Here is a 12981-nt window from a genome sequence, read left to right as displayed (position 1 = left end):
TTGTCAGAGGAGCCTACATAGTGGTGGTCCATATCAGGGAGACTCTGAGGAACCACTTTGAGAAAGAGGGACGCTGACATTTCTGTATGTTGAGATTGTTTCCCTGCCTTATCCCATCCCACTTTTCATCCTCAGCAAGGCATTTCCATAGAACCAAGGGATATTATAGATTTCCTCAGGGACCGGAGTAATTGTGGGTTGTCACATGATAAACTCATGGGAACCTGTATCACATTTGTCTGTGTGTGACTGTGATTGAAAGACATCAATAAAGTAGATGCTCAGTGGTAAGGATTATTGGAAAACCTCGCAATTGTGTTAATATCTCTGTCTAAATGTCTGTGTGCTAGGAAAAAAACATTACCTGACTCTGAAAATGAGTGTGTAGGGGTTGCGGATATTACTCCAAAGGTGTGGGTAACATGGTTCAAAATGCCGCTTGTTGCCCTTGTCAGAAGCACGGGATTGGCCCCTATATTAGAGTCTATCGCCTGTGAATGACTTAATCACTGAAGAAGATCCCTCCCTCCCTCCCTTCCCTCTGGTGTAAGTGCAATAAAGAAAGAGGAGTTGATGGTTTGGGTACAAACGAGGTAAAATGTTTAGGGAGGGAGAAATGGTGATATAACAAACATAAAACATAGTACAGGCAGTCCCCGAGTTACGCGGATCCGACTTATGTCGGATCCGCAGTTACGAACGGGGTTCCTCTCCCTGGTCTCCAGCAGACCAGGGAGAGGAAGCAAAGCGGAGGAACACGTGGGCAGCGGACAGGGCTGTCCGCTATCCACGCGCTCCGAGGCTTGACTCTGCTTTGCCCCCCCCCCCCCCCCCCCCCGGACCCCTGGTCTGCAGACCGGGGGGGGGGGGGGGGCAAAGCAGAGCCAAGCCGCGCAGCGCCCGGCCAGCTTACAGCCCAGACGCGTCTGGGCTGTCAGCTGATCGCGCGCTCCGCGGCTTGGCTCTGCTTGGCTCTGCTTTGCCCCCCCCCCCCCCGTCCCCCTGGTCTGCAGACCAGGAGGACGGGGGGGGGGGGGACAAAGCAGAACAAAGCTGCGGAGCACGCGGGCAGCGGACAGCCACGGCACGTCTGGGCTGTCCCGCTGCCCCCGTGCTCCGTGGCTTTGCTCCAGACACCTGTGGTACAGCAGCTGGGGCGCTGCCAGTTGGTCCCGTAGCGCCGCTCTGGGCGCTACTGGACCAACCGGGCAGCACCCCAGCTGTTCTGCCCCAGGCGTCCTGATTCAGCCATTGCTGGTCAGTTTCAGCAGCGGCTGACTTGGGGACGCCTGGGGCAGAGCAGCTTGGGTGCTGCTGGGTTGGTCCAGTAGCGCCGAGGAGCGGCGGCGCTACTGGACCAACCCAGCAGCACCCCAGCTGCTCTGCCCCAGGCGTCCCCAAGTCAGCCGCTGCTGAAACTGACCAGTGGCTGCCTACAGGAAGCCCCTGCCCCGGGCTTCCTGGAATCAGCCGCTGATCAGTTTCAGCAGCAGCTGACTTGGGGATGCCTGGGGTTCTTAAGTTGAATCTGTATGTAAGTCAGAACTGGCATCCAGATTCAGCCGCTGTTGAAACTGATCAGTTTCAGCAGCGGCTGAATCTGGACGCCAGTTCCGACTTACATACAGATTCAACTTAAGAACAAACCTACAGTTCCTATCTTGTACGTAACCCGGGGACTGCCTGTATTTAAAATGGTAAGAATAACCCCTAAATACAGTGTCCTTTCTCTCCTGAGGACTTGTTAGTGGCGATAGTGGAGGTGCCCAGAACCTTCTATCTTTGGGCTGATTTGGAGCCCTTGAGTAGGAGCACTGGGGAGTCCCACAATGTTCTGTCCCGGACTGGTGGGTAAAGAGTTGCAGGCTGTCGGTGTTGCAGGCAGGTAGTGTGTTGGTGAGGGTGGTAATCACCTTCTGAAGTACTGGATTCAGCCCACCACGCTACCAGATCTGGCCCGCAGAGGTAGTGGGGAGCCCCAGGTAGGCTCCCCTGCTTTCCCTGCAGCCCCACATGATGCTCAGAAATGGAGCTGCGGGGCATTTTCATTTTAAAAACCAGAGAGGAGGGGGGAAGATTCAGATGCTGTTCCTGCCTCCGGTACAGTCCCATTGGTCAGTTTCTGGCCAGAAACTGGCTAATGGAAGCTGTCTGTTTGAATAACAGGCAGACATGAAGCACAACCTCTGCCGCGTGCCCCCCCCCCCGAGTTATTCACTCAAACATATGGGGGTGGCAGGTAGAAATATTTTAAGTTCTGCAAGCCTTTAGCTCTGCAGGCAGGCAAGGTAGTTTGTCTGCTGGCTGATAAGTCTCCTGGCCAGAGCCTCTGGCACCCTAGCCCTTTCCTTCCCCAAACCTCTGCCCTCTACTTCTGACCTGCTATTCCACATATCCAAACCTTTTGCCTTCCTCTTGCACCCATACCTCTCCGTCAGATCTGGCATCCCGAGCTCATGCCTGAGATCACAATCCTCTCCTATCCTAGGTCACATCCCAAAACCTTGCACCCCAGTCCACTGCCCCCGCCCTGAAGCAGTTGTATCTGCAGGCTGGATCCACCTGATGGGTGCGCTGGATCCAGCCTGCGGAGGCCCCTTTGCCCACCCCGTGCTAATAAAATCTTATCTCTAGTGCTTTCTCAGCAGGACCCGCAGCCCAAAATAGGTAGTGGGCTTTTTTCCTTCTTACCACCGCACTCCATGTGTCATTAGACTCTTCTCAAATGCATTCTGAGTAATTGACTGGCAATGATTTTTCCCCTGAAAGAGTTAATCCAACAAGAGTATTAATACTGCTTTAAATGAAGCTTTTGCCTTGTTCAGGAGACTATTTTGATTTTCAGTCAAGTGGAGGATTGGAAGAGAAATTAAAGATGATCATCCTGCGACTTGGTATAAAAGAAATCATGGATGAAATTTTCAGATCAGTGCAAGGAATTTAGCCATACCTTCCATTTGGAAATCTCAACACACATTTCCTGTTTTGATTCCTTTTTGTCTTTACCTGTTTGCATTTTATAACTTTTTTGTAGATTATCAGGCTGATGAACACATTAAAAATACCATAAAAGTTTTTGGATTTTTCACTTTCTGAACAGACTCTTTAAATATGCAGTACTTTGAATTTTAAAGACATTTGGGCAGTGTTCCTACTCTGATACTCTTTTTGTTTGGCATGTATGTCAAAAAGATTAAGTTTAGTACAAGGGAAGTGGATTTTGCCCACAAAAAGTAAGTGTGTGTGTGTGTGTGTGTGTGTGTGTGTGTGTGTGTGTGTGTGTGTGTGTGTGTGTGTGTGTGTGTGTGTGTGTGTTTAAAAAAAAAAACCCACCAAAAAAAAGTCTTAAGTTGCTGCAGGGCTATTCCATTTTTTTAATGGTTACAAACTAACATGGCCAACCCTCTGAGGCTAATGTGGCTTGTGTATATTTGTCTTATTTCAGTGCTGCTGGAGGTGAAATCTTTAACTTGTGTGTTCTTGAGCCAAATGAGCGAATTGAAGAAAATGCTATTATCAGACTTATTCGACAAATACTTGAAGGACTTTGCTGTCTGCATGAAAACAATATTGTGCATCTTGATTTAAAGGTAAAATTGCATATGGTTTTCCAATAACTTACCTTCTTTACATTCTGATGGTTGTTTGATTATTGTAGCACTAAAGATGTGATGGAAGTATATTGGTATAACTGTTGCAATTTTAAGATGATTATGAGAATGCGATTAATTACTTACAACTTAGCATAGGTACAACAGAGAGACACCGTATAAATGCACATAATAACAGCACTCTATGCAAAGTCAAGATTCTTACAGTAAAATTAATTTGGCTGTATAGAATGTATGTAGTATCTTTCTTGTTAAATGTTCTATTTAATACATTAATAAAAATAAAAAATAGGCTGTACATCTTGACCAAATGATGTAGGAACTAGCTCTTGCATTTCCAAACTTTCCCAATTTTATTGATGTGAAAACCGAATAGAGCTATTCCATACATATCTCTTTTTATGTTGAATTTATTGTACTTAGCCTTAGTATTTAAATATCCCAGTCAAACCTCTGAAATTCCTGTGAGTTGAAAGGACTCTGTAAAGGGAGACTTAATACTGCTACTTCGAGGAGTGTCCCTGTGGACGCTCCACTTTAGGTGTTTGGGCACTGTTGCACGCCTAGTCAGAGATTTTTGTAACCGTGCCCTCCAGTAGACTGCACTCACAGAGTAGATGATATGCGTGGTGCCGCTATTACGTATGCACAGCCAACCATCTCCTCAGTTCCTTCTCTGGTGCTGCCGGCATCTGTCGGAATGGCAGTTGCTTTCTAGCTTTTTGCCAAAATTTCAAACTTGTTCCTGTTAATACAATTAGTATAGTGTTAGTAATAGTTTTCATAGTTAGTAGTTTTTCTAGTTACTGTTAATTGTTGCTTAAAAAAAACACAAAATAAAAAAGAACTTTTATTGTTAAGGCTGTTAGCCTTAGCAAAATAATTTGCTTCTTGGGATGACAGATGTCTCAGGATTCAAACGCTGCCTGTCCTGCAGACTTTCAATTCCTATTTCTGGGCACTCAGTGTGTCTGGTGCCTGGGGCAGGCACACACCACTGCCCAGTGCCAACACTGGAAGCAGCTAATGGCCTGCACGCACAAAGCAAGGGAGCTCCAGCTTAAACTCCTTTTCCTTGAAAACAGGTGAAGCCAGCTTTGGATCTGGAGTACTCTATCCCACCTTGGCAGTCCTCCCCACTTGCCATGTGCGAGGCAGTAGCTCCAGCGACTGTTCCTCAGAACAACCCAAGAAGAAAAGATCTCACTCCTCAAGTAAAGGTGACTCCACTGCAGAAATGCGGGGGCAAACACCTGTGAAATACCCCCTGCACTGGACAGGGAGGTACCATGACCGTTAGGCATTGATGGCTCCTGGAGGTGCAATGATCTTAGCAAGACAGGCTTCCAGAGAAGCCTAAATCTAAATTGGCGCCACTGGCACCATCTGAATCTGTCTCTGTGCTGACGAAGGCAAAGGCCAAATCAGCCTCTTCTGAGGCACCATCAGCACTCAAGAAAGCCAAGCCTTGCTCGGCATCGTCAGCACCTATGCCACCTCCGGCACTGAAGTGTCTCAAACATGTGGCCTCCCATACGGCAATGCTGGCACTGCAGATTGCGGCTGTAACACCCTCCATGCTGCTGCCAGCACTGGCGACCCTGGCACTGTACCCTTTTCTACTTCAGAGGAGCTAAGGGTAACTTTGGTGCCTATAACCAAATTGTTCAGCATCGACAGTACACCCATGTTGGGCACGTTCATGCTGTCTACTCCTGCAGAGTTGGCAGCGCCGCTCTTGAGCAATGAGGACGATGAGCTCTTGGTTGGTACCCACACCCCAAAAAGCTCCTCTCCAAAGCATCTGCAGCAGCAACAGCCACTGCTGCAATGGCAACCACCTCAATTGCTGCCTCCTGTGACACTATCCGCCAACTTGGCCCTACTGGGACCCCTGGGCACCAAACCGAGTCCAGCAGCCACAACAGGTTCAGCCTCAGCCATCTCCGTCCGCACCATCAAGGCACACCTCCTCGCCTTGCATAAACAGGTCAGCTTGCTGGGAAGAGGATGAGCCAGCCTCGAGCGACAAAGATTCTCCTGTGTCTTAACTTTCAGTGCACATCTCATTGTCCTCCCCGATGCTACTTTGATGCCCCCTCCTCCTGCAGTGGGAGATGACTTTTGATCATTCCAGGAGCTATACAAGAGGGTGGCTGACGTGCTGGAGGTCTCCCTAATAGGAAAGTTAAATATTGCTTTATTGAATAGTCGATTAACCTCATGAATTCTTAACGATTCCTTGTCTATTCTATAGGCCTCGGGGGTAGGGCCGGTAGCCAGTGTGCTCCAGTGAAACTCCTGAGGAGCCTCCTGCCTCTCGTTGCCTCTGTATCAGAGACAGTAGCGTGGAGTGCCAGGTGGGAGCTGGTCCATGAGGGGAGCCAATTTAAAAACCTGCTCCCTTTGCAGACAGGCTGCCTGTTGCCCTGTGCTGCTGCCTCTGATACAGAGGCAGCAGCGCAGAGTGGCTGCAGTCCATGTCTGGGGTGTGTGTGTCTAAGCTCCTGGACCCAGCATGAGCCAGGCTGCCTGCCCACCTGGCTCCTAATACACTTAAAATGCAAAACTGCAGGAGGGGTATGTCCTGAACATGGTGCAAGCCAGGACTGACCCGGGCTGCTGGCCAGCCTGCTAAAAAGTTACTGGCGGGATGGGGGGGGAACAGTGTGTGTAGTCTATAGCATTAACCTATACGCTTTTGCTTATCAATAATCAACTATCCCTACCCCCTAGTGAGTCTCCCCAAAACTCAACATAAAGTAACCAGTATCTTACATGTCTCCCTGTTTGCCAAGTTGGCCCTACCAGTGGATCCAGTGCTTATGGATCCTGCCAAGGTAATCTGGCAGACACCAACAACAGTCCCACTGGTCTGCAAAAGATCAGACCGTAAATATTACGTTGCACCACAAAGTGCTGATTTCCTGTCTTCCCACTTGCTCCTAATTCTTTAGTTGTAGACGCAGTTAACCAGAGGAGAAAACAGTGCAGTCAGAACAACACCCCACGACAAGGAATGGAAGTGTCTAGATCTCATGGGCAGGAAAGGGTACGCCTCTGCACTTTTACAGCTCTGCATATTTAATTACACCGCAGTGCTCATGAAATACACACATATTTTTGAGCAACTATTGCAGTTGGGCACTGACACAGAACACTCCTCCACCGATATGTAACCCCCTCCTACACTCTTCCCGTAGGCCAGAATCCTCTCCTGCACCGAAACACACTCTGAGACCCTGCACCATGTCACCACCCAAACCGTCTGCAGTCTTTTTTTCCACGTCTCACCGATCACGATTCTCTTCCAGACTTTGCATCCCCTCCTATAGCCCCTCCCCAAGGCCAGAATCCTCTCCTGCACCCATAATCCCTCCCTGGCCATACATCCCAATCTCCTGACCCAGGTCGCAACTCCCTCCTTCACCCAGACTCCCTCTTAGACCTCACACCATCCTAAGCACCCCAGTCCCTTACCCCGTGCACCCTTCCACGCCCAGCCTCCATCATAGACTCCACAACTCTTCCACAGAAAAGTGCAGTCCTTGACTATTTACCAAAAATCTTGGGCTGGTCCCCCGCCAAAAATTATTGCTCACCCCTCATCTTTGGTCTTCCATCATAATCGACAAGTAGCTACTTGATATTATAAAGGGTAAATACTGTATCCCCTTCTCTTCTCCCACCCACCTTCCCTGTCCCACTTCAGGGACCCATCCACCAGAGCATTCTATCCCAAGAGATTGACCATTTGCTCCACCTGGGCGCTTTAGAACCCTTATCTCATTGCTACCAGGGCAAAGGGTTTTATTCCCATTACTTCCTCACAACAAAAAAGGCAGGGGGATGGAGACAGATGGCCTCAACCACAATATATGACCCCAACAATTAAAGATGGTCACCCTATCCACTATAATCCCTGCCTTAGACTGGTTATCGACTTTTGACCTCCAAGACACCTATTTTCATGTATCCATTCATCCAGCACATGGGAAATACCTAAGATTCGTGGTGAGCGATTCCCACTTCTAGTACACAGTGTTGCCATTCGGACGCTCTACAGTTCCAGGGGGTCATCTTAAAGGTGCTCATGGTGGTCGCTGCGCATCTCTGCAAACAAGAGTTGTCCGTATTTCCTTACCTTGATGGCTGTCTGATTAAAAACAAGCACAAAGTAAGAAAGCTTGCAATGCAGTCTCCGTAACCAGCACTCTGTTCCAGACCCTTTAGGTATAGATAAATCTGTCCAAGTGCAAACTCCAGAAAGCTCAGAGAATGGAGTTTATCAGGACTCGCCTCGATTGTGTGCAGGCTATAGCTTCCCTCCCACAAGAGATTCTATTCTATAAAGGACATTATTACACTGGTACAAACCAGCCCACAAGTTCCAACAAGGGTCTGCTTCAGTTACTAGGACACATGGCGGTGGCCACATTTGTGATGCTCTGTGCCAGACTAGGTGTGAGACCCATACAGCAGTGGTTGACTGTATACAGACCACGTTACAACTGGATCCACAAACTAGTCTCCATCCCAAACAGAATCAAGTGGTTGCTGGACTGGTTGGCAGACCCAAAAAAGTATGTGTTTGGAAGTACCTTTCCACAAACATCCACCAACTGTGTCCATCACAACAGATGCTTCTCTCCTTGTCTGGGGGGTACACTCAAGCCTTCTCAAAACTCGGGGACATTGGTCTCCTCAGGTGTGCACATAAATATACTAGGACTCAGAGTGGTATTCTACACATCCCAACATTTCCTTCATCTTGTACGCAGCAGCACGGTACAGATTTTTATGGATAATCAAGCAACCATCAGTAGGCAGGACGGAGCCATGACCCACCACCTTTGCAGGGAAGCTGTCCACCTGTGGACATGGTGCATTGCACACAACATTTGCATACAAGCCTCTTACCTTCCGGGCAAGGACAATCTAATGGCAGACAACCTCAGCAGGAATTTCAACAGTGGACTTGTTTGCAACCAGTACCAACAAGAAGTGTCCATGTTGTTGTTCCCATGTAGGCATTGGCCTGCACTCCCTGGAGGATGCATTCATAATACCCTGGAATCTCTCCAATACGTGTGTCCTCCAATCCCTCTCCTCCATCGAGTAGTGTGCTCAACAAAACAAGGTGAGATGCAGCCTCAGTAATTCTTATTGCTCCAGCCTGGCCAAGATAGACCCGGGAAAGTTACCTGCTGCAGATGTCCAGGAGGAGGCCAGGGCATCTCCTGCTGCTTCCTCATCTTCTGACACAAGAGGACAGTCAGGTTCATCACCCGTGCATGCCTCTGAATTCTCCACCTCCAGGCATAGTTTTTCAGTAGTTCAACTCAATAGAAACATCATTCTTTGGTCAAGTCAAGCAAATTCTGAAGAGTTGCAGACTAACTACCAGGAAATCTTACCTGCATAAATGGCGCTGAGTTTCACTTGAATGGGTCTGAATCAAAACGTGAGAACCCATTGACATTGCCACTTTTGGACGTTTTGCAATACCTTCTAGAACTGAAACACTTGGGTCTTTTGTTTTAGTTGTTCAAAGTTCACCTTGCAGCTATAGCTGCTTTTCACCACCCCATTGATTTAAAAAAAAAAATCTGTCTTTGCACATCCAACAACCAAGTGCTTCCTTAAGGGCATGCAGAATACTCTCCTGCCCGTCAAACCTCCTGTCCCATCCTGGGACCTCAGTTTAGTACTCTGACCCCTCACTCATAGGCCATTCGAATCCATGGCAACATGCTCCATCCTTCACCTTTCCATGAAGGTGGCCTTATTGGTGGCTGTCTCATCAGTCAGGAATGGGAGAGAAATTGGTGCACTTATGGCAGACCTCCTCCCCACACACAAGCTTCACGGTATTCCATAAGGATAACCTTCATCCAAAGTCTGTACTGAATGAAACCACCTCATTTCACTGCAGTGAACTATCTTCTTCCCAAAGACTCATGTTGATATGAAAGAGGCTGCATGGCACACGGTCAATGTACGCAGAGCGATTGCTTTTTACCTGAACAGGACAGGAAAAATCTGCAAAATGCCTAGACTCTCATATCCACTACCGAGGGATCCTGGGCTTGCCAATTTCCACCCAGAGGCTGTCCAGATGGATAGTGGACTGCGTCCAGTTGGCCTATTCTGTCTTCAGCCAAGACCCTCCATGGCTAATACGTGCCCACTCTACTTGGACCACGACGGCTTCTATAGCATACTTCAACATCATACTTCTTATGGACATCTGCAGATATGCTACATGGTTTTCCACCCATACACTTGCCAGACATTGTGCCTTTGACACTTACCTCTCCCAAGATACATGCCATTTTCACCACTGTCCAGGATACTGACTAGCCGAAGCATCCGCCTCCAATCATGGGTACTGCTTTATAGTTGCCTAAGATGGAGCACCCACAGGAACACCCTTCAGAGAAGGAGAGGGTTACTCACCTTGTGCAGTAACAGAGGTTCTTCGAGATTGGTTGTCTTTGTGGATGCTCCACCACCTGCCCTTCCTCCCTCTGCTTTGGACATAGTTATCTTCTGGGGCAGAGAAGGAACGGAGGGGACAGTTGGTCGCACATGTTTATTAGCGGGTACCGCCTATACCATCTACTTTGTGTGCACAGCCTAACGGAAGGCACTGCTACCAAAATCTCTGACTAGGCACGCAGTGACACCCAAATACTTAAGATGGAGTACGCACAGGGAAAACCATCTTAAAGAACCTGTTACTACAGAATGTGAGTAACTCCCTTTTTACTACTACTGTTTGAGACCGTCTTTGAGAAGGCTCTGTTTAGGGGACAGCATCACATGTTCTCACACTAATGGGTATATCTTGGCAATGAAAAGAAACTTTTACAGTAAGTATTTGCTGACAGAACCTGAAAAATGCAGCTGTCATTGCAGTGGGGTTCTGAGCATGCCACTTCAGTGTTTTCCTGAAAATGGTTATTCTCCTGTTCATCATGGGATGGTGACTTTAGAGTGGATAGTACTATCGAGTGAAATATTTGTCTTCCATATTTTGTGTTATTAGTAACAATGTAAAGAACTGCACATGTCAGGGTCTAGCTTTGGTCAAAGAATATTATAGATGGGTATCGCAAATACTTTTTGTGGATTCTGTTTTAACAAGGCAATAGCAGCAATTAGAATGCTTAAATATAATCTAAACTTCATTTTGGTATATACTGTTTATCTAAATCATACTTACATAGTTATGCCGTAAGGACTAAATAGTCATCTTTTTTCATTTAGCCCCAGAACATCTTGCTGAGCAGTTTCAGTCCTCTTGGTGATGTAAAAATAGTAGATTTTGGTATGTCTCGGAAGATTGAGAATGCCATTGAACTGCGGCAAATCATAGGAACAACAGAATATCTAGGTATGGAGAGCGCCTTTTTAAAATTCCTGCATGCAAATTAAAACAATTTGCTGAATTTGAAAGCTGGGACATGTACAATGTTTTATAAGTTCAACTTCCTGAGTCCCTCGTACCTAGTGTCTTGTGTCTAATGGTATTGTATTTTGAGTACTGTATAATGGCATTGTATATTGTATTTTGAGTGGTGTGTGGTGGGTTTTTTTATTTTTTATTTTTTATTTTTTTTTTAGTAATTCATAGATTAGATGAGACTTAGTGGTTTTCTTGTCAATTTTAACTTTTAAAAACAGATGTGTATATAAAGTCCTGCTGTTTGCTTTTTAAAGTACAGTAAACTTCCGATAATCCGGCACCTTTAGGACCCAGGAGGTGCCGGATTATCAGATTTGCCAGACTATCGGAAAGGGGGGCTATAAGGAGTCTGGGGTGGGGAGGGATGCCCCCCTTTTGATAGTCCGGCTCTGCCCCAGGCGTCCCTGAAACTGGTCAGTTTCAGCAGCGGCTGAATCGGGGATGCCTGCAGCAAAGCAGCTGGAGTGCTGCCGGGTTGGTCCGGTAGCGCCGACCCTTGGCGCGCGAGACCAACCTGGCAGCACCTCAGCTGCTCTTGGGAACGCCTGGGGCAGAGCAGCTGGGGTGCTGACAGGTTGGTCCTGCAGCGCCACTCCTCAGCGCTACTGAACCAACCTGGCAGCACCCCAGCTGCTCTGCCCCAGGTGTCCCCAAGTCAGCCGCTGCTGAAACTGATCAGTGGCTGATTCTAGGAAGCCCGAGGCAGAGCTGTTCTGCCCCGGGCTTCCTGGAGTCAGCCGCTGGTCAGTTTCAGCAGCGGCTGAATCGGGGACAGCTGGGGTGCTACGGGACCAACCCGGCAGCACTCCAGCTGCTCTGCCTCCGGCTTCCCCGATTCAACGCTGGTCAGTTTTAGCAGCGGCTGAATCGGGGAAGCTGGGGGCAGAGCAGCTCCAATGGTCCAGCTGCCCAGAGCACTTCCAGGTTCCTGATGGTGCCGGACCATCAGGAGTGCTGGACCAACAGATGCCGAACCATCCGAGTTTTACTGTAGTTTAATTTTGAAAATTATGTAGTTAGAACCTTGCTAATTCTCTCTGACTAGGTGGTCCACTACATATTATTGACAATTTTGTAAATTAGCATGTAGATAAGTAAACAATAAAAAAGTTTGTATAACAGACAGATACAGTCAATTGTGGTTTAGCTCTAATTTGATTCTACAGTATACTACTAGTGTATTATATCTTTTAAAAATCTTAATATGAGATTTTGGAAACATCTGCTATCATATTCTTGTGGTAAAGAATGGTGGAGAACTTGAGGAGTGCAGCGGAGGAGACTTCTTTCAGATTCTGTCTTTTTAAAATTGGTTCTGTGGAGCTGTAGTGAACACCCATTCCACACTATGGCTCCATTGACTTTAAAAATCATTTTAGCTAAACCAGTTTTAAAATTGTTTAGTATGTCTGTGGAAATGTCTAAGTATAGGCCAATCCTTTATGTTCAGCTTAAGGCAGAGGTGAACAATAATTTTTGAGGAGCAGCCACTCCAAGATTTTTGTAAGTGGTCAAGGGCCACACTTTTCTATGGAGGGTGTGTGTGCAGGGTCTGTGACTGAGCTTATGGTAAGGTACTGGAATTCAGGAGAGCTATGGGGTCTGAAAGGGAGTTGTGATCTGGGGCAGGAGATTAGGGTGCAGAGTCTAGGAGTAGGTATGGATGCAGAATAGAATTTTGGCCTGGGGGAGGGGTGTAGAAGGGAGTGCATGATCTGGGAGTGAGTTGTGACTTGGAGGAGATAGAGTGCAGAAGGTTTTGGTGGTGACATGGGATAGGGAATTGGGTTGCTTAAGGGGATGGGATGCCAAAGGTAGGCTCTGACCAGGAGGCACTTACCTAGGCAGCTCCCAGCCAGCAGTCGTGCACGACCCCAAGACAGGCTTCCTGCCTGCCAT

General features: G+C 47.6%; 1 protein-coding gene and 1 long non-coding RNA gene across 4 annotated transcripts in view; one reads left to right on the top strand and one right to left on the bottom strand.

Annotated features, from left to right (window-relative positions):
• LOC106731607 (uncharacterized) overlaps positions 1 to 10887 on the bottom strand; it is a 43416-nt gene extending 32529 nt beyond the window's left edge. For 2 of the 3 annotated variants that reach the window (XR_016350106.1, XR_016350104.1), the window contains exons 1-2: positions 7614 to 10887; positions 4222 to 5787 (exon numbers count right to left, since the gene is read on the bottom strand). This is a non-coding gene — a long non-coding RNA (uncharacterized LOC106731607). The remainder of the gene's footprint in view (positions 1 to 4221; positions 5788 to 7613) is intronic. The other variant, XR_016350105.1, reaches the window with a different exon arrangement.
• Positions 1 to 12981, top strand: part of STK17B (serine/threonine kinase 17b) — a 55109-nt gene that overhangs the window by 26869 nt on the left and 15259 nt on the right. The window contains exons 4-5 of the mRNA XM_075934222.2: positions 3446 to 3590; positions 10884 to 11010. Of these exons, the coding sequence (XP_075790337.2) occupies positions 3446 to 3590; positions 10884 to 11010 (272 nt within the window). The remainder of the gene's footprint in view (positions 1 to 3445; positions 3591 to 10883; positions 11011 to 12981) is intronic.

The sequence above is a fragment of the Pelodiscus sinensis genome, chromosome 7 (genome assembly GCF_052426305.1).
Source record: "Pelodiscus sinensis isolate ZL-2025 chromosome 7, ASM5242630v1, whole genome shotgun sequence".
NCBI classification, from domain to species: Eukaryota; Metazoa; Chordata; order Testudines; family Trionychidae; genus Pelodiscus; species Pelodiscus sinensis.
Note: the sequence above shows the minus strand (reverse complement) of the source record. Positions and strands in the feature narration are given on the sequence as shown.